Here is a 22,500-nt window from a genome sequence, read left to right on the forward strand (position 1 = left end):
AGTACTAGCTAGTTTACTCTATTACTATCTAGTTTACTATATCACTATCTAGTTTACTAAAGTACTAGCTAGTTTACTCTATTACTATCTAGTTTACTATATCACTATCTAGTTTACTAAATTACTAGATTGTTTACTCTATTACTATCTAGTTTACTATATCACTATCTAGTTTACTATATTACTATCTACTTTACTAAATTACTAACTAGTTTACTCAAATACTAGATAGATTAGTATATTACTAGCTATTTTACTCTATTACTATCTAGTTTACTATATCACTATATAGTTTACTAAATTACTTTCTAGTTCACTTTATTACTAGATAGTTTGCACTATTACTTGCTAGTTTACTCAATTACTAGCTAGTTTACTATATTACTATATAGTTCACTACATTACTATCTATTTTACTCAATTACCATCGAGTTTACTATATTACTAGCTAGTTTACTCAATTACTATCTAGTTTACTCTATTACTATCTAGTTTATTCAATTACTATCTAGTTTATTATATGACTATCTAGTTTATTTAGTACTATCTAGTTTACTCAACTACTATCTAGTTTATTATATGACTATCTAGTTTACTATATTACTATCTGTCACAGTATCTAACGAAGGTGGCGCCCCTCCTCGGTCGGGCGGCGCCCGGCGGTCGTCGTCGCCGGCCTATTAGCTGCTACCAATCGTTGTTTCTGTGTCTTTCGGTTTTGTCTGTCCTATCCCGCACCTGTTTTGTGTCTGTAATTAGTGGGGGGTTATTTAGTGTGTATTTTCAGTTGGGATTCTTGTGCGGGATTGTTTATCTGTCGCTAGAGGACAGGTGTTAGTTAGCGCTGGCTTTATATTAAGCGTTGTTACTGTTCTGTACGGTGTTTTCCGGGCTGCGCCTCGTGCGTTAAACGTTTCCGAACGATTCTCCTGTTTTGGGTGTTATGCGCACCCTGTGCTTTTTTCGGACGCCTTATTGTCTACGGTGGAAATAAACTTTTGACCTACCGGACCTCAGTCTCCTGCATCTTGACTCTACTCCTTTCCTGCTCCTAAGAGAAGTCGTGACACTATCTAGTTTATTATATGACTATCTAGTTTACTCAACTACTATCTAGTTTACTATATTACTACCTAGTTTACTTAACTACTATCTAGTTTTATTATATTAGTATCTAGTTTAGTCAATTACTAGCTAGTTCACTCAATTACTATCTAGTTTACTATATTACTATCTAGTTTATTATATGACTATCTAGTTTACTAAACTACTGTATAGTGTATTACATTTCTATCTAGTTTACTCTATTGCTAGCTAGTTTACTAAATTAGAATCTAGTTTAGTCAAATACTATCTAGTTTTACTTTATTACTAGATAGTTTGTACTATTTCTTGCTAGTTTACTCAATTACTATCTAGTTAAATATATTACTATCTAGTTTCCTCTATTCCTAGCTAGTTTACTATATTACTAGCTAGTTTACCAAATTACTATCTAGTTACTATATTACTATCTAGTTTACCTCAATTACTATCTAGTTTACTCAATTACTATCTAGTAGTTACTATATTACTATCTAGTTTACCTCAATTACTATCTAGTTTACTCAATTACTATCTAGTTTACTATATTACTATCTAGTTTAACTCAATTACTATCTTGTTTACTATGTTACTATCTAGTTTACTATATTACTATCTAGTTTACTCAATTGCTATCTAGTTTACTCAATTGCTATCTAGTTTACTATATTACTATCTAGTTTACTATATTACTATCTAGTTCACTCAATTACTATCTATTTTACCAAATTACTGTCTAGTGTACTATATTACTAACTATTTTACCAAATTACTATGTAGTGTACTATATTACATTCTAGTTTACTCAATTACTATCTAGTTTATTATTTTCCTAGCTAGTTTACTTTATTATTTGCTAGTTCTATTTTATTACTATATAGTTTACTTTATTAGTAGCTAGTTTATTTTATTACTATATAGTTTACTTTATTACTAGCTAGTTTACGCTATAAAAGTATGCTCCACTACCATGGTCTTCTGAGCAGTAAGAGTTAAAGATATGGGAAGTAACCAAAAAAACTGATCATAACCCAATGCAAGAATACTTGTGTGTGTGGCGCAAAACACATTTCTGGGATTGGTTATTAGTGCATTCAATGTGTAGCCAGTGTAATGATTACCGTGTGCTGGTATCACATGAGCTTGACCCACCAATGTGCTCATGTTAAAATCCCCGCTGAGAGTGAGCGAGTATCTAGAGGGAGAGGAAAGGGAAGATAAGGGGACATTGTGAGGGATAGAAGCAGACGGAAGAAAGGAAGTGACAGAGAAGGGAGAAATGAGTGAAGGGAGGAAGAGTGGAGGAGGAGCAGGAGGAGAGAAAGCATAAAGGGCGGAAGGAGAGGTCTTGTCATTGTATGAATGATTTATGATTTGACTCCACTGAGCTCAATGAACACACACACACACACACACACACACACACACACACACACACACACACACACACACACACACACACACACACACACACACACACACACACACACACACACACACACACACACACACACACACACAATTTACTGCATGCAATGATCCTGCAGACACAATACAACATGCAAGCCAACAAACAAACATGCACACACATCAGAACACAGACACACCGTGTTTAATGATGTGTGTGTGATGGTTGTCCATTCTCCATCTGCAGTGTAAATTGTTTTGAGGGATTCACAAACCACTATCCTCTCTTTCCTCTCTTTTTCTCCTCCTCCTCCTCCTTCTCCTCCACCTCTCCTCCTCCTCCTCCTCCTTCTCCTCCTCTCCTCTCCTCCTCCCCTCCTCCCCTGTCCTCTCATCTCTTTTTCTCCTCCTCCTCTCCTCTTTTTCTACTCCTTCTCTTCCTCCTCTCCTCCTCCTCCACTCCTCCTCCTTCTCCTCCAACTCTCCTCCTCCTCCTCCCCCTCCTCCCCCTGTCCTCTCATCTCTTTTCTCCTCCTCCTCTCCTCTTTTTCTCCTCCTCCTCCTCTCCTCTCCTCATCCCCTCCTCTCCTCCCCTGCCCTCTCATCTCTTTTTCTCCTCCTCCTCTCCTCCTCCTCCTCTCCTCTTTTTCTCCTCCTCTCCTCTCCTTTCCTCTCCTCTCTTCTATTCTCTTCTCTCCCTCCTCTCCTCTCCTCTTCTCCTCTTCTCTCCTCTTCTCTCCTCCTCCTCCTCCTATCCTCTCATCAGAGACTAGGAGGTTAAATGATCAACAAATGACTAAATATGATGAGAGAGGGAGGAATGAGAGTGGTGAGAGGGAGGGAGGGAGGGAGGAGGGAGGGAGGGAGGGAGGGAGGGAGGGAGGGAGGGAGGGAGGGAGGGAGGGAGGGAGGGAGGGAGGGAGGGAGGGAGGGAGGGAGGGAGGGAAGTAGTGAGAGTGACGGAGGGCGGGGGAGTGGTGAGAGAGAGAGGGAGGTAGATAACTATAGAGGAGAAAAGATAACAGAATGAGGGGGGCAGAGAGAAGTCAAGGGCAAAACTGACTTAATATCACAGAGCACAGACTCATGGGAAATGAGGTCCACTCGCTTTTGAGGTGTTTGGTGTTTGTGTGTGTGCCGTGAGGTGTTTGTGTGTGTGCCATGTGAGTGTATGAGAGAGACAGAGAGAGACAGAGAGAGAGAGACAGAGAGCATGAGACAGAGAGAGACAGAGAAACAGAGAAACAGATAGGGGAAGAGAGAGAGGGAAACAAGAGAGACAGACAGCATGACACAGACATAAACAGATAGGGGAAGAGAGCGAGAGAGATACTTTATACTTTTGTAACTATTTGTGAGTGTAATGTTTACTGTACATTTTTATTGTTTATGTTTCCCATGCCAATAAAGCCCCTTGAATTGAGAAACAGATAGGGGAAGAGAGAGAGAGAGAGAGAGAAACAGATAGGGGAAGAGAGAGAGAGAGAAACAGATAGGGGAAGAGAGAGAGAGAGAAACAGATAGGGGAAGAGAGAGAGAGAGACATATATAAAGAGATAGGGAAGAGAGAGAGAGAGAGAGAGAGAGAGAGAGAGAGAGATAGGGAAAGAGAGAGATAGGGGAAGAAAGAGAGAGAGAGAGATAGGGGAAGAGAGAGAGATAGGGGAAGAGAGAGAGAGAGAACGAGAGATAGATATGGGAAGAGAGAGAACGAGAGATAGATAGGGGAAGAGAGAGAGAGAGAACGAGAGATAGATAGGGGAAGAGAGAGAGAGAGAACGAGAGATAGATAGGGGAAGAGAGAGAACGAGAGATAGATAGGGGAAGAGAGATAGAGAGATAGGGGACGAGAGATAGATAGGGGAAGAGAGAGAGAGAGATAGGGGACGAGAGATAGATAGGGGAAGCGAGAGAGAGAGATAGGGGACGAGAGATAGATAGGGGAAGAGAGAGAGAGAGATAGGGGACGAGAGATAGATAGGGGAAGAGAGAGAGAGAGATAGGGGACGAGAGATAGAGAGATAGGGGACGAGAGATAGAGAGAGAAACAGATAGGGGAAGAGAGAGACTGAGAAACAGATAGGGGAAGAGAGAGACTGAGAAACAGATAGGGGAAGAGAGAGAGATAGAGAGAGAAACAGATAGGGGAAGAGAGAGAGATAGAGAGAGAAACAGATAGGGGAAGAGAGAGACTGAGAAACAGATAGGGGAAGAGAGAGACTGAGAAACAGATAGGGGAAGAGAGAGAGATAGAGAGAGAAATAGATAGGGGAAGAGAGAGAGAGAGAAACAGATAGGGGAAGAGAGAGAGATAGAGAGAGAAATGGATAGGGGAAGAGAGCTAGAGAGACTTATATAAAGAGATAGGGAAAGAGAGAGATACAGAGAGAGAGTCAGAGAGAGACAGAGACATAGAGACAAACAGATACAGAGTGAGACATAGAGAGAGACAGACAGATACAGAGTGAGACAGAGATAAACAAATAAGGGAAGAGAGAGAGAAAGGCAGAGAGAGACAAAGGGAGAGAGAATGCATTATGCAGTAAGCAGACAGTGTAATCACCATTGTGTCTGCGTGATTGATATTCATATCAAATTATTAATCACAGTTATAATGTTATATGTGCGTCTGAGTTCGTGTGTGTGTGTGTGTGTGTGTGATCTTCCGTGTGTGTGTGTGTGTGTGTGTGTGTGTGTGCGTGTGTGTAATCTTCCGTGTGTGTGTGTGTGTGTGCGTGTGTGTGTAATCTTCTGTGTGTGTGTGCGTGTGTAATCTTCTGTGTGTGTGTGCGTGTCTGTGTAATCTTCTGTGTGTGTGTGCGTGTGTGTGATCTTCTGTCTGTGTGTGTGTGTGTGTGTGTGTGTGTGTGTGTGTGTGTGTGTGTGTGTGTGTGTGTGTGTGTGTGTGTGTGTGTGTGTGTGTGTGTGTGTGTGTGTGTGTGTGTGTGTGTGTGTGATCTTCTGTGTATGTGTGTTTCCGGATGTGTGTGGTCCTGCTCTACAATATTAATGTCAACACATTTAGACTTCTGCTTCATTAAGTTGGGTGAACAGTTCTGTATTTTTATTAAAACGGGTTATTCATTATTTAATTTTCCCACAAGTGTGAATAAAATGGCATTGTGAAATCATAATCCTCTAATGTCCTGACAAGAATTTTGTTCATCATCATCATTATGTTACAAATACAAAAACAAAATGGCTGCCTTCCCTTTCCCTTTGACAAGGAAGACATAAATGAAATTAAACATACTCAAGTAAAATACTGTAGCACCATGGTTGAGTATCACACAAATATACATTAGAACACAACAGAAAACTGTTCATATAAAAACACACACATCAACAACACAGAATTGGGACAACATGAGGTTTGAATACAGCATCTAATTAACGTTAGTTACACGTTGTGGAAATGTTTCCCAGATATAGAGGTGCTTCTTTGGCTTCAGGATGAATGAGTGAATATAGGAAGGAGTGAGTATAGGAATTATGGATGAATAAATGAGTGAGCAACTGAGTTAATGGACAATGTACTGTGTGTATGAATGAATGAATGAATGAATGAATGAATGAATGAAGGTATGAATTAATGGATGAATGAATGTACGGATGAATGAATGTAGGTATGGATGAATGGATGTAGGTATGGATGAATGGATGAATGAATGTAGGTATGGATGAAGGATTGTAGGTATGGATGAATGGATGAATGAATGTAGGTATGGATGAAGGATTGTAGGTATGGATGAATGGATGAATGAATGTACGGATAAATGAATGTAGGTATGGATGAATGGATGTAGGTATGGATGAATGGATGAATGAATGTAGGTATGGATGAAGGATTGTAGGTATGGATGAATGGATGAATGAATGTACGGATAAATTAATGTAGGTATGGATGAATGGATGTAGGTATGGATGAATGGATGAATGAATGTAGGTATGGATGAAGGATTGTAGGTATGGATGAATGGATGAATGAATGTACGGCTAAATGAATGTAGGTATGGATGAATGGATGCATGACTGTTTGTAAGTATGAATGGATGAATCGATGAATGGATTAATTAATGAATGAGTGTCTGTAAGAATGAATGAATGATGAGTGAATGAGTGTCTGTTAGTATGAATGGATGAATGGATGAATTCATGAATGAGTGTCTGCTGGTATGAATGAATGAATGAGTGTCTGTAAGTATGAATGGATAAGAGAATGAGTGTCTTCTGGTATGAATGGATGAATGAGTGTCTGTAAGTATGAATGGATGAGTCCTGGTGTAAAGCTATATAAATATCTCTCTGATGGCATCAGTAAGTCTCCTGGTTTTCCCTGTGTAAATGTCCGTGGATCTCAACCCCGTTACCAGGCTGTTAGTATGAATGGATGAATTAATGAGTGTCTGTTAGTATGAATGGATGAATGGATGAGTGTCTAAGTATGAATCGATGAATTGATGAATTAATGAATGAATGAGTGACTGTTAGTAGGAATGGATGAATGAATGAATGAATGAATGTGTGTCTGTATGAATGAATGAATGAATGAATGAATGAGTGTCTGTTAGTATGAATGGACAAATGTGTGTCTGTTAGTATGAATGGATGAGTCCTGGTGTAAAGCTATATAAATATCTCTCTGGTGGCATCAGCCAGTCTCCTGGTTTTCCCTGTGTAAATGTCCGTGGATCTCAACCCTGTTACCAGGCATGTTAGTCCTGTTACCGGCCGTCTCATCCCGGTTACCGGCTGTGGAGGGCTGCCGTTAACCGTTGAAGCAGACGGGACCTAGCTGGAAGCCAAACTTCTGGTTGTTGTGTCCGAAGTCGGAGACAGAGACGTCGATGAGGGGGAGAGAGTCTGACTGAGGGGCATCAAACTCTAACACTGTCCTCTCCTGACCTGAACCAGACTACAGGGAGAGATGGAGGAAAACATTTCATCAACAGATATTACACATGTACTTCTGTGTGTGTGCGTAGTGTGTGTTTGTAGTGTGTGTTTGTAGTGTGTGTGTGTAGTGTGTGCTTTTGTGTAGTGTGTGTGTCCGTTCCTGACCTGAAGGAGACTACACAGCGGAGAGATGTCGATAAACACTTAAGATTTGTAAAATAATTGTTGTATTTAAAAAAAATATATAATTATTTCATATTTTCAATAATATTACAATGATATTCTTTGATTACATTCTTATTTTCAATGATATTCTGATTTAAAACATGAGGAGGATTTGTCTTTGGTGATCTCCGGGGAGATAAATCCAGCTAGATAGCTCAACATTGGCTAGGCCCTCAGAAGCTCCATAGAAGGCATCTGCCATTCAATTGTATTAGAGCAGAATTTGTTTAATAAAACGTATGGAAACTTCCGCCTTCTCAAAGGTCAACAGGTCACTGCTCAAGATGCACAGACATACAACAACAATACATCTCAAAATGACAAACAGATTCTTTTCAATTTAGAATTAGCATTTTTGGAATTCTTCCCACAGACACAGAAATGGTAACTGTTAGGAATGGTGTTAGGACAGGTTAGGTCAACAGTGTTTTGGTGATAGTGTGATAGTGATGGTGTTAGGACAGGTTGTGTCAACAGTGTTTTGGTGATAGTGTGATAGTGATGCTGTTAGGACAGGTTGTGTCAACAGTGTTTTGGTGATAGTGATGGTGTTAGGACAGGTTGTGTCAACAGTGTTTTGGTGATAGTGTGATAGTGATGGTGTTAGGACAGGTTGTGTCAACAGTGTTTTGGTGATAGTGTGATAGTGATGGTGTTAGGACAGGTTGTGTCAACAGTGTTTTGGTGATAGTGTGATAGTGATGGTGTTAGGACAGGTTGTGTCAACAGTGTTTAGTGATAGTGTGATAGTGATGGTGTTAGGACAGGTTGTGTCAACAGTGTTTTGGTGATATAGTGATGGCGTTAGGACAGGTTGTGTCAACAGTGTTTGGTGATAGTGATGCTGTTAGGACAGGTTGTGTCAACAGTGTTTGGTGATAGTGATGGCGTTAGGACAGGTTAGATCAACAGTGTTTTGGTGATAGTGTGATAGTGATGGTGTTAGGACAGGTTGTGTCAACAGTGTTTTGGTGATAGTGTGATAGTGATGGCGTTAGGACAGGTTGTGTCAACAGTGTTTTGGTGATAGTGTGATAGTGATGGTGTTAGGACAGGTTAGGTCAACAGTGTTTTGGTGATAGTGTGATAGTGATGGTGTTAGGACAGGTTGTGTCAACAGTGTTTTGGTGATAGTGTGATAGTGATGGTGTTAGGACAGGTTAGATCAACAGTGTTTTGGTGATAGTGTGATAGTGATGGTGTTAGGACAGGTTGTGTCAACAGTGTTTTGGTGATAGTGTGATAGTGATGGTGTTAGGACAGGTTGTGTCAACAGTGTTTTGGTGATAGTGTGATAGTGATGGCGTTAAGACAGGTTGTGTCAGCAGTGTTTGGTGATATAGTGATGGTGTTAGGACAGGTTATGTCAACAGTGTTTTGGTGATAGTGATGGCGTTAGGACAGGTTAGATCAACAGTGTTTTGGTGATAGTGATGGTGTTAGGACATGTTGTGTCAACAGTGTTTGGTGATAGCTATGGCGTTAGGACAGGTTTTGTCAACAGTGTTTGGTGATAGTGATGGCATTAGGACAGGTTGTGTCAACAGTGTTATGGTGATAGTGATGGCATTAGGACAGGTTATATCAACAGTGTTTGGTGATAGTGATGGCGGAAGGACAGGTTAGATCAACAGTGTTTGGTGATATAGTGATGGTGTTAGGACAGGTTGTGTCAACAGTGTTTTGGTGATAGTGTGATAGTGATGACGTTAGGACAGGTTGTGTCAACAGTGTTTTGGTGATAGTGTGATAGTGATGGTGTTAGGACAGGTTGTGTCAACAGTGTTTGGTGATATAGTGATGGTGTTAGTACAGGTTGTGTCAACAGTGTTTTGGTGATAGTGTGATAGTGATGGCGTTAGGACAGGTTGTGTCAACAGTGTTTGGTGATAGTGATGGCGTTAGGACAGGTTAGATCAACAGTGTTTTGGTGATAGTGATGGCGTTAGGACAGGTTGTGTCAACAGTGTTTTGTGATAGCCTTTGTCCAATATCCACGGTTCCCCACGGCCCAAATGGAACCCTATTCCATATACAGTGCACTACTCAGGGAAAAGGGTCCATTTGGGATGCAGACTTGATAGAATTATTACACATCTAACAATTGTAATTACAATAGCAATAGTGTTTGTGTGTGTGCGTGTGCGTGTGTGTGTGTGTGTGCATGTATTTGTGTGTATATGTGTGTTTGTGTGTGTGTCGGTGCATGCGTGTGTATTGATGTAGTGTGTGTGTGTGTGTCTGTGTCTCTGTGCCTGCGACTGTCTGTGTTACCTGGCAGCCGTCGTGCAGTGCTGTGATGTAGTGTCTGTGTTACCTGGCAGCCGTCGTGCAGTGCTGTGATGTAGTGTCTGTGTTACCTGGCAGCCGTCGTGCAGTGCTGTGATGTAGTGTGTGTGTTACCTGGCAGCCGTCGTGCAGTGCTGTGATGTAGTGTCTGTGTTACCTGGCAGCCGTCGTGCAGTGCTGTGATGTAGTGTCTGTGTTACCTGGCAGCCGTCGTGCAGTGCTGTGATGTAGTGTCTGTGTTACCTGGCAGCCGTCGTGCAGTGCTGTGATGTAGTGTGTGTGTTACCTGGCAGCTGTCGTGCAGTGCTGTGATGTAGTGTGTGTGTTACCTGGCAGCCGTCGTGCAGTGCTGTGATGTAGTGTCTGTGTTACCTGGCAGCCGTCGTGCAGTGCTGTGATGTAGTGTCTGTGTTACCTGGCAGCTGTCGTGCAGTGCTGTGATGTAGTGTCTGTGTGTGTTACCTGGCAGCCGTCGTGCAGTGCTGTGATGTAGTGTCTGTGTTACCTGGCAGCCGTCGTGCAGTGCTGTGATGTAGTGTGTGTGTTACCTGGCAGCTGTCGTGCAGTGCTGTGATGTAGTGTGTGTGTTACCTGGCAGCCGTCGTGCAGTGCTGTGATGTAGTGTCTGTGTTACCTGGCAGCCGTCGTGCAGTGCTGTGATGTAGTGTCTGTGTTACCTGGCAGCCGTCGTGCAGTGCTGTGATGTAGTGTCTGTGTGTGTTACCTGGCAGCCGTCGTGCAGTGCTGTGATGTAGTGTCTGTGTTACCTGGCAGCCGTCGTGCAGTGCTGTGATGTAGTGTCTGTGTTACCTGGCAGCCGTCGTGCAGTGCTGTGATGTAGTGTCTGTGTTACCTGGCAGCCGTCGTGCAGTGCTGTGATGTAGTGTCTGTGTGTGTTACCTGGCAGCCGTCGTGCAGTGCTGTGATGTAGTGTCTGTGTTACCTGGCAGCCGTCGTGCAGTGCTGTGATGTAGTGTGTGTGTTACCTGGCAGCCGTCGTGCAGTGCTGTGATGTAGTGTGTGTGTTACCTGGCAGCCGTCGTGCAGTGCTGTGATGTAGTGTGTGTGTTACCTGGCAGCCGTCGTGCAGTGCTGTGATGTAGTGTGTGTTTTACCTGGCAGCCGTCGTGCAGTGCTGTGATGTAGTGTGTGTGTTACCTGGCAGCCGTCGTGCAGTGCTGTGATGTAGTGTGTGTCTTGGTGCGTGAGCTCCTCTCCACTGCTCCCTCTGAAGCGCAGCGCGTGCTGGTGGCTGAAGGTGGCGGTATGGAGCCAAGCGGCTGAGTTCTGACAGTGGTAGGTGAACGTCTGTCTGGATGAAGCACTCAACAGCTTAAGAAACACCAACTGGACTACATGGACCGGACTGCCATCTGAACCTGAATAGGAGAACTGAAGAGAGAGAGAGAGAGAGAGAGAGAGAGGGAGGGAGGGATGGAAGGAGGGAGGGAGGGAGGGAGCATTGAGTATAAAAGGGATATATCATGGAGAGAGCAGGATCACAAGAAACACACACACTGCGTACCTGCTTTCCTTTCCTGAACTGGCTGTACCAGGTACCAGGTTTCTCTCCTTTCCAGGAACTCAGCTTCACCTGTAGAAGACACGTCAGTCATTACAGTACATTCATCACTTCTCACTATACTGAACCCAGCTCTACCTGTAGTGATTTGTCCCTCGCTCATATGGAGGATAGGAGAGGAGAGTGATCCTGTGGACTCACCGACTGGAACTTAATGTCAGGGTACAGACATGTCTCTCCATCGGCCGTGAAGTTACAGAACACCTTGAAGGAGTCTCTATGGCAACCCTGGTTAGGGTCTATCCAGTACTCACCTATGGGGGGGGGGGGGGGGGGGGGTAGATTTGGGGTGGAGAGAGATGAGAGAGAGAGGGAGAGAGAGAGAGGGAGAGAGAGAGATGGGAGAGAGAGAGAGATGGGAGAGAGAGAGAGAGATGGTAGAGAGGGCATGTAAGCTCTGTTGATAATTTGATTATATAGGTTGTACATTGTTGATGTAGTGACAGACAGAGGTAGATATACTGAGAGGTAGGTACCATCAGTAAACTCTGGTGATAGATAGAGATAGATGTATAGATTGATATAGAGATAGAGTGATAAATAGAGAGAGATGTATAGATTGAAATAGAGATAGAGAGATAGAGACATAGAGAGATGGATGGATGACAGACAGACAGACAGACAGACAGACAGACAGACAGACAGACAGACAGACAGACAGACAGACAGACAGACAGACAGACAGACAGACAGACAGACAGACAGACAGACAGACAGACAGACAGACAGACAGACAGACAGATAAAGTGATAGAGAGGTATGTACCATCAGTGTACTTTGGGAACAACAGCTGTAGCTCCTTGCAGGTTCGGGCTGGATACTGGTAGGTCCCCAGGGGGGTCCTCAGACCCTCTACCTCTGTCCTCATAGAAGAGAGAGACGCAAACACCTCCTCCATCCCCTTCTCCTCCTCCTGCCCTGCCGGGTCTGCCTGCATCCTCTCCTCCTCTCCTCCCTCCCTTCCCTCCATCCCCTCTTGCTCTTCCTCGTCTTCCAGAGCAGCCCCGTCAAAGGAAGAGTGTTGCCTCCTCCTCCTTCCTCTCTCCTGCACCGGGGGAGACTCAAGACCCACCGCAGGAAGACCCTGAGAGGAGGAGAGGCATTTCTAAATGAGGTTCTAAGGTTCTATGTGAAGGTTTCATGCGATCTTCTGATGTTCTGATGGAGGTTCTATGTGAAGGTTCTAGGTGATGTTCTATGGTTCTATTTGGAGGTTATTTGTGGAGGTTCTAGGCAGTGGCTCTAGGTGTGGCTCTATGGTCCTATGTGGACTTTCTAGGTGAGGTTCTAAGGTTCTAGGTGAAGTTCTAAGGTTCTAAGCAGATGTACTAGGTGTAACTCACAGGAGGTCCAGGAGGGCCAGCAGGACCTGTATCTCCGATAGAACCGATGGGACCCTGGTTCCCTTTAGAACCCTTCTGTCCTACTCTACCCTAAGAGAGAGAGAGAGAGAGAGAGAGAGAGAGAGAGTGTGAGAGAGAGGAGAGAGAAAGAGATACAGAGAGAAAGAGAGAGAGAGATACAGAGAGAGAAAGAAAGAGAGTGCATGACACAGAAAGAGAGAGAGAGAGGAGAGAGGGAGAAAGCAAACAATTTGACCATGGTTACTGATCAAAACCTTAGAAAAACCTTAACAAAGTACAGGCTCAGTGAGCACAGCCTTGCCATTGAGAAGGGTAGACACAGGAAAACCTGGCTCCCTGTAGAGGAAAGGCTGTGCAATCACTGCACAACAGCAGCACCTGAGACAGAGCTGCATTTCCTGACAAAATGTCAAAAATATAAAACAATCACAGTGTCATTTCCCCAAATTTGAAACCCTTATTCAAGGTTTCAAAGACCCCATGAGTAGGCTACCCGTCCTGTTGGGGGAGGACGCAGAGAGCTGTGGGTTGGCAGCGCACTACATTGCTGCCTGCCTTAAGATGAGGGACAGTGTCTGGCAGACCAATCAACCTGCACATGTCCTCTACTGTATGCTTATTGTTATTGTGCAATGTATGGTTATTTTGACCCTTGGTTATATTGTTGTTACTGTTGTCCCATTGACAATTTTGTTCTTATTATTTTCATATTGTAAATATCCAAAGTAATCTTTGGCTATATGTACATTGTTACATCATGCCAATAAAGCAAATTGAATTGAATTGAGAGAGAGAGAGATACAAAGAGAGAGAGAAAGAGAGACAGAGAGAGAGAGAGAAAGAGAGACAGAGAGAGAGAGAAAGAGAGAGACAGAGAAAGAGATAGAGAGCGAAAGAGAGAGCAACAGAGACAGAGAGAGAGAGCGAGAGAGACAGAGAGAGAGATAGAGATACAGAGAGAGAGATATAGATAGTAAGTAATAGTAATCGTAAGTAACAGTAATAGTAAGAAAGAGTAAGTAATATCGACAGTAAGTAATAGTAAGTAACAGTAATAGTAAGTAATAATGATAGTAAGTGACAGTAATAGTAAGTAACAGTAATAGTAAGTAAAAGTAATAGTAAGTAATAGTGATAGTAAGTAATAGTGATAGTAAGTAAAAGTAAGAACTAGTAATAGTAAGAAAGAGTAAGAAATATCGATAGTAAGAAATAGTAATTGTAAGTAACAGTAATAGTAAGTAATATAGATAGTACGTAACAGTAAGTACTAATGATAGTAAGTAATAGTAATAGTAAGAAAGAGTAAGTAATATCGATAGTAAGGTATAGTAATAGTAAGTAATAGTAATAGTAAGTAATAGTAATAGTGATAGTAAGTACTAGTAATAGTAAGCAACAGTAATTGTAAGTAACAGTAATAGTAAGTAATAGTAAAAGTAAGTAATAGCAATAGTAAGAAAGAGTAAGTAATATCGATAGTAAGGTATAGTAATAGTAAGTAACAGTAATAGTAAGTAATAGTAAAAGTAAGTACTAGTAATAGTAAGTAATAGTAATAGTAAGTAATAGTAAAAGTAAGTACTAGTAATAGTAAGTAATAGTAATAGAAAGAATAAGTAGTATATATAGCAAGTAACAGTAATAGTAAGTAATATAGATAGTAAGTAATAGTAATAGAAAAAAGAGTAAGTAATATCGATAGTAGGTAAAAGTAATAGTAATTAAAGGGAATAGTAAGTAATAGTGATAGTAAGTAATAGTAATAGTAAGTATCGGTACTAGTAAGTAACAGTAATAGTAAGTAATAGTGATAGTAAGTACTAGTAATAGTAAGTAATAGCGATAGTAAGTACTAGTAATAGTAAGTAATAGTAAGTAATTGTAAGAAAAAGTAAGTAATATCGATAGTAAGTAATAGCAATAGTAAGTAACAGTAATAGTAAGTAATATAGATAGTAAGTAATAGTAATAGTAAGAAAGAGTAAGTAATATCGATAGTAAGGTATAGTAATAGTAAGTAATGTAATAGTAAGTAATAGTAGGTACTGGTTATAGTAAGTAACAGTAATAGTAAGTAATATAGATAGTAAGTAATAGTAATAGTAAGTAACAGTAATAGTAATAGCAAGTAACAGTAATAGTAATTAGAGGTCGACCGATTGATCAGAATGGCCGTTTAATTAGGGCCGATTTCAAATTTTCATAACAATCGGTAATCGGCATTTTTTTGGGGGCACCGATTGTGGCCGATTTTTTATTATATATTTTTTTCCTTTATTTAACTAGGCAAGTCAGTTAAGAACACATTCTTATTTTCAATGACGGCCTAGGAACGGTGGGTTAACTGCCTTGTTCAGGGGTAGAAGAACAGATGTTTACCTTGTCAGCTCGGGGATTCGATCTTGCAACCTTCCGGTTACTAGTCCAACACTCTAACCACCTGCCTTACATTGCACTCCATGAGGAGCCTGCGTGGCAGGCTGACTACCTGTTACGCGAGTGCAGCAAGAAGCAAGGGTAATTACTAACTAGCATTAAACTTTTCTTATAAAAAACAATCAATCTTAACATTATCACTAGTTAACTACACATGGTTGATGATATTACTAGTCTATCTAGCGTGTCCTGCGTTGCATATAATCGATGCTGTGCCTGTTAATTTCTCATTGAATCACAGCCTACTTTGCCAAACGGGTGATGATTTAACAAGCGCATTCGTGAAAAAAGCACTGTCGTTGCACCAATGTGTACCTAACCAGAAACATCAATGCCTTTCTTTAAAATCAATACACAGGTATATATTTTTAAACCTGCATATTTAGTTAATATTGCCTGCTAACATGAATTTCTTTTAACTAGGGAAATTGTGTCACTTCTCTTGCGTTCCGTGCAAGCAGTCAGGGTATATGCAGCAGTTTGGGCTGCCTGGCTCGTTGCGAACTGTGTGAAGACCATTTATTCCTAACAAAGACCGTAATTAATTTGCCAGAATTGTACATAATTATGACATAACATTGGAGGTTGTACAATGTAACAGCAATATTTAGACTTAGGGTTGACACCCGTTAGATAAAACACAGAACGGTTCCGTATTTCACTGAAAGAATAAACGTTTTGTTTTCGAGATGATAGTTTTCGTATTCGACCATATTAATGACCAAAGGCTCGTATTTCTGTGTGCTATTATGTTACAATTAAGTCTATGATTTGGTAGAGCAGTCTGACTAAGTGGTGGTAGGCAGCAGCAGGCTCGTAAGCATTCATTCAAACAGCACTTTAGTGCATTTGCCAGCAGCTCTTCGCTGTGCTTCAAGCATTGAGTTGTTTATGACTTCAAGCCTATCAAATCCCGAGATTAGGCTGGTGTAACCGATGTGAAATGGCTAGCTAGTTAGCGGGGTGTGCACTAGTAGCGTTTCAATCGGCGACGTCACTCGCTCTGAGACCTTGAAGTAGTTCTTCCCCTGGGTAACGATGCTTCGAGGGTGGCTGTTGTCGATGTGTTCCTGGTTCGAGCCCAGGTAGGGGCGAGAAGAGGGACGGAAGCTACACTGTTACACTGGCAATACTAAAGACTGGCAATACCAAAGTGCCTATAAGAACATCCAATAGTCAAAGGTATATGAAATACAAATCGTATAGAGAGAAATAGTCCTATAATTCCTATAATAACTACAACCTAAAACTTCTTACCTGCTAATATTGAAGACTCATGTTCAAAGGAACCACCAGCTTTCATATGTTCTCATGTTCTGAGCAAGGAACTTAAACGTTAGCTTTTTTACATGGCACATATTGCACTTTTACTTTCTTCTCCAACACTGTGTTTTTGCATTATTTAAACCAAATTGAACATGTTTCATTATTTATTTGAGGCTAAATTGATTTTATTGATGTATTGTATTAAGTTAAAATAAGTGTTCATTCATTATTGTTGTAATTGTCATTATTACAAATAAATAAATAAATCAGCAGATTAATTGGTATTGGCTTTTTGTGGTCCCCCAATAATCGGTATCAGCGTTGAAAAATCATAATCGGTCGACCTCTAATAGTAATAGCAAGTAACAGTAATAGTAAGTAATAGTAATAGAAAGAAATAGTAATAGTAAGTAGTAGTAATAGTAAGACAGAGTAAGTAATACAGATAGTAAGGTATAGTAATAGTAAGTAACAGTAATAATAAGTAATAGTAACAGTAAGTAAAAGTGATAGTAAGGTATAGTAATAGTAAGTAACAGTAATAGTAAGTAATATAGATAGTAAGTAAAAGTAAAAAAGAGTAAGTAATATCGATAGTAAGTAAAAGTAATAGTAAGTGCAGGTAATAGTAAGTAATAGCGATAGTAAGAAATAGAAATAGTAAGAAAGTAATATCGATAGTAAGTAATTGTAATAGTAAGTAACAGTAAGGGTAAGTAATGGTAATAGTAAGTAATAGTGATAGTAAGTACAAGTAATAGTAAGTAAAAGAAAGAACTAGTAATAGTAAGAAAGAGTAAGTAATATTGATAGTAAGTAATAGTAATCGTAAGTAACAGTAATAGTAAGCAATAACGATAGTAAGTATTAGTAATAGTAAGAACGAGTAAGTAATATCGATAGTAAGGTAAAGTAATAATAAGTAACAGTAAGAGCAAGTAATGGTAATAGTAAGCAATAGTGCCTTCACGGCTATTACCCACAAAAGTAATAGTAAGAAAAGTAAGTAAAATGTATAGTAAGTAATAGCAAAAGTAAGTACTAGTAATAGCAAGTAATAGTGATAGTAAGTAATAGTAATAGTAAGAAATAGTAATAGCAAGTAATATCGATAGTTAGTAATAGTAAGTAATAGTAAGTAATAGTGATAGTAAGTACTAGTAACAGTAAGTAACAGTACTAGTAAGTAACAGTAATAGTAAGTAATAGTAATAGTAAGTAATAGTAAGAAAGAGTAAGTAATATCGATAGTAAGTAATAGTAATAGTAAGTAACAATAAGTAATATCGATAGTAAGTAATAGTAATAGCAAGCAATAGTAATAGTAAGAAAGATTAAGTAATATCGATAGTAAATCATAGTAATAGTAAGTAACAGTAAGTAATATCGATAGTAAATAATAGTAATAGCAAGCAATAGTAATAGTAAGGAAGAGTAAGTAATATCGATAGTAAGTAATAGTAATAGTAAGTAACAGTAAGTAATATCGATAGTAAATAATAGTAATAGCAAGCAATAGTAATAGTAAGAAAGAGTAAGTAATATCGATAGTAAGTAATAGAAATAGTAAGTAACAGTAAGTAATATCGATAGTAAGTAATAGTAATAGCAAGCAATAGTAATAGTAAGAAAGAGTAAGTAATATCGATAGTAAGTAATAGAAATAGTAAGTAACAGTAAGTAATATCGATAGTAAGTAATAGTAATAGCAAGCAATAGTAATAGTAAGAAAGAGTAAGTAATATCAATAGTAAGTAATAGAAACACTAAATGTAAGTAATAGTAAGTAAAAGTGATAATACGTACTAGTAGTAGTAAGTAATAGAAATAGTAAGAAAGAGTAAGTAATATCGATAGTAAGTCATTGTAATAGTAAGTAATAGTAAAAGTAGGAAAGAATAAGTAATATCGATAGTAAGTAACAGTATAATAGTAAGTAACAGTAAAAGTCAGTAAAAGTAATAATAAGTACTAGTAACAGTAAGTAATAGTAATCGTAAGTAATATCGATAGTAAGTAATAGTAATAGCAAGCAATAGTAATAGATAGTAATAGTAAGTAATAGCTATAGCACGTACTAGTAATAGTAAGCAATTGTAATAGTAAGTACTAGTGATGGTAAGTACCAGTAATAGTAATAGTAAGTAACAGCAATTGTAAATAATTGTACTAGTAAGTCAAGTAATATTAAGCAATATTAATAGTAAGTAATAGCAATTAATAGTGATTGTAAGTACTAGTGATAGTAAGTACCAGTAATAGTAAGTAATAGTGATAGTAAGTACTAGTAATCGTTAGTAAGAGTAAGTAATAGTAAGTAACAGCAATTGTAAATAATTGTAATAGTAAGTAATAGTGATAGTACAAAATAGAAATAGTAAGTAATAGTGATAGTAAGTAATAGTAATAGTAAGCAATAGTGATAGTAAGTAATAGTTATAGTAAGTAATATTAAGTAATAGTAATATTATATAATAGTAATAGTATATAATAGTGATAGTAAGTAATAGGGATAGTAAGAAATATTAAGTAATAGTAATAGTATATAATAGTAATAGCAAGTAATAGTGATAGTAAGTAATAGTGATAGTAAGTAATATCAATAGTAAGTAATTATAATAGTGATAGTAAGTAATAGTAATAGTAAGCAATAGCATTAGTAAGTACTAGTAATAGTCAATAAAAGTAAGTAATAGTAAAGGTAAGTCATTGTAATAGTAAGTAATAGTAAGTGATAGTAATAGTAATGTAACAGCAATGGTAATAGTAATATTAAGTAATAGTAATAGTAAGTAATTGTAATTGTAAAAGTAAAAACTTGTAATAGTAAGTAATTATAATAGTAAGTAATAGTAAGTAAAAAATAATAGTAAGTAATAGTAAGTAAAAAGAATAGTAAGCAATTGTTATAGTACGTAATTGTTATCGTAAGTAGTATTATGTAGTAGTAATAGTAAGTAATTGTAATTCAAATAGTAAGTAATAATAATAGTAATTAATTGTAATAGTAATTCATTGTAATAGTAAGTAATAATAATAGTAAGTATTTGTAATAGTAAGTAATTGTAATATTAAGAAATTGTAATAGTAAGTAATTGTAAAAGTAATTAATTGTAATACTAAGTAATTTTAACAGTAATAGTAAGAAATTGTAATAGTAAGTAATAATAATAGTAAGTAATTGTAATAGTAAGTAATTGTAAAAGTAATTAATTGTAATACTAAGTAATTGTAACAGTAATAGTAAGTAATTGTAACAGTAACAGTAAGTAATTGTAATAGTAAGTAATAATTATAGTAAGTATAATAATAGTAAATAATTGTAATTGTAATAGTAAGTAATAATAATAGTAATTAATTGTAATAGTAAGTAATTGTAATAGTAATGTTAAGTAATAATAATAGTAAGTAATTGTAACAGTAATAGAAATAGATAGTGATACTCACAGAGAGACCAGGTAGACCTGGAGGACCATTAGGACCTGCTAGACCAACCAGACCCTGAATCAACAAAACACACCATCAATACAACAACATATACGTGTGTGTAATGCTGGTGGTTTGCAACCACCATCAGTAACATTGCTAGACATGGTCCAGGCTTTAGCTGAAAGGGCTAACACAGTATTTTATCAGACCAAGAGCCTTGGATTCAACATAGTCCAGGCTTTAGGTGAAAGGGATAACAGTATTTTATCAGACCAAGAGCCTTAGATTCACGTGTGTGTGTGTGTGTGTGTGTGTGTGTGTGTGTCACCTCGTCTCCTTTGGGTCCCAGTAGACCCTGGTTCCCTGGAAACCCTCTGTCTCCCTTCTCTCCAAACTCTCCTGGAGGGCCTATCAGCCCAATCAGACCTCCATGACCCTACACACATAACACACACTTAGTTATCACTGTGATGACCCTACACACATAACACACACTTAGTTATCACTGTGATGACCCTACACACATAACACACACTTAGTTATCACTGTGATGACCCTACACACATAACACACACTTAGTTATCACTATGATGACCCTAAACACATAACACACACTTAGTTATCACTGTGATGACCCTACACACATAACACACACTTAGTTATCACTGTGATGACCCTACACACATAACACACACTTAGTTAGCACTGTGATGACCCTACACACATAACACACACTTAGTTAGCACGGGGAGGGGGGGGGGGGGGTGTTGTCACCTTGTCTCCCTTCCTGCCTGGATCTCCCTTCAACCCCGGTAGTCCTGGAGGACCCTGTAGGAAAGAGGACAGAGGTCAAAGGTGACAGAGATCAAGCTAGAGCTCAAACTAGAGGTCAGAGTAGTACAACTGCAAGGTCACGTAGGGTTCCGTCCCAAATGGTACCCTATTCCCTATATAGTGCACTACTTTAGACCAGGGCACATAGGTCTTCCTATTCCCTATATAGTGCACTACTTTAGATCAGGGCACATAGATCTAGGGCCATTTGGGACACATCCTTAGTAAACTAGCCTTAGTAAACTAGCCTTAGTAAACCAGCCTTAGTAAACTAGCTTTAGTAAACTAGCCTTTGTAAACTAGCCTTAGTAAACTAGCCTAGGTAAACTAGCCTTTGTAAACTATCCTTAGTAAACTAGCCTTAGTGAACTAGCCTGAGTAAACTAGCCTTTGTAAACTATCCTTAGTAAACTAGCCTAGGTAAACTAGCCTTTGTAAACTATCCTTAGTAAACTAGCCTAGGTAAACTAGCCTTTGTAAACTATCCTTAGTAAACTAGCCTTAGTGAACTAGCCTGAGTAAACTAGCCTTAGTAAACTAGCCTTAGTGAACTAGCCTTGGTAAACTAGCCTTTGTAAACTATCCTTAGTAAACTATCCTTAGTAAACTAGCCTAGGTAAACTATCCTTAGTAAACTAGCCTTTGTAAACTATCCTTAGTAAACTATCCTTAGTAAACTAGCCTAGGTAAACTATCCTTAGTAAACTAGCCTTTGTAAACTAGCCTTTGTAAACTAGCCTTAGTAAATTAGCCTTAGTAAACTAGCCTTAGTAAACTAGCCTGAGTAAACTAGCCTTAGTAAACTAGCCTTAGTAAACTAGCCTGAGTAAACTAGCCTTAGTAAACTAGCCTTAGTAAACTATCCTTAGTAAACTAGCCTAGATAAACTAGCCTGAGTAAACTAGCCTGAGTAAACTAGCCTTAGTAAACTAGCCTTAGTAAACTAGCCTTTGTAAACTATCCTTAGTAAACTAGCCTTGGTAAACTAGCCTTTGTAAACTATCCTTAGTAAACTAGCCTGAGTAAACTAGCCTGAGTAAACTAGCCTGAGTAAATTAGCCTTAGTAAACTAGCCTGGTAAACTAGCCTTAGTAAACTAGCCTTTGTAAACTATCCTTAGTAAACTAGCCTGAGTAAACTAGCCTGAGTAAACTAGCCTGAGTAAATTAGCCTTAGTAAACTAGCCTGAGTAAACTAGCCTGAGTAAATTAGCCTTAGTAAACTAGCCTTAGTAAACTAGCCTTTGTAAACTAGCCTTAGTAAACTAGCCTGTGTAAACTAGCCTTAGTAAACGTATACAATAACTTGTGTTTGTAGAGACTGATATAGGATGTATGGGTCTATAGTAGTGACTGAGATAGAGCTGTAGACTGATACAGGATGTATGGGTCTATAATAGTGACTGAGATAGGGCTGTAGACTGATACAGGATGTATGGGTCTATAGTAGTGACTGAGATAGGGCTGTAGACTGATACAGGATGTATGGGTCTATAGTGTGACTGAGATAGGGCTGTAGACTGATACAGGATGTATGGGTCTATAGTAGTGACTGAGATAGGGCTGTAGACTGATACAGGATGTATGGGTCTATAGTAGTGACTGAGATAGGGCTGCAGACTGATACAGGATGTATGGGTCTATAGTAGTGACTGAGATAGGGCTGTAGACTGATACAGGATGTATG

The 22,500-nt window shown here is 38.9% G+C and overlaps 1 protein-coding gene across 1 annotated transcript in view; it reads right to left on the reverse strand.

The window, feature by feature from the left end:
• Positions 1–5,532: 5,532 nt before the first annotated feature.
• Positions 5,533–22,500, reverse strand: part of LOC106592099 (uncharacterized) — a 75,053-nt gene continuing 58,085 nt past the window's right edge. Inside the window, exons 55-63 of the mRNA XM_082958575.1 lie at positions 20,755–20,808; positions 20,309–20,416; positions 19,999–20,052; positions 12,826–12,915; positions 12,248–12,566; positions 11,624–11,736; positions 11,426–11,494; positions 11,059–11,292; positions 5,533–7,405 (exon numbers count right to left, since the gene is read on the reverse strand). Coding sequence (XP_082814701.1) covers positions 7,259–7,405; positions 11,059–11,292; positions 11,426–11,494; positions 11,624–11,736; positions 12,248–12,566; positions 12,826–12,915; positions 19,999–20,052; positions 20,309–20,416; positions 20,755–20,808 — 1,188 coding nt within the window. The 3' untranslated portion in view covers positions 5,533–7,258. The remainder of the gene's footprint in view (positions 7,406–11,058; positions 11,293–11,425; positions 11,495–11,623; positions 11,737–12,247; positions 12,567–12,825; positions 12,916–19,998; positions 20,053–20,308; positions 20,417–20,754; positions 20,809–22,500) is intronic.

This window comes from Salmo salar, chromosome 12 (assembly GCF_965601325.2).
Source record: "Salmo salar chromosome 12, fSalSal1, whole genome shotgun sequence".
Lineage (NCBI taxonomy): Eukaryota > Metazoa > Chordata > Actinopteri > Salmoniformes > Salmonidae > Salmo > Salmo salar.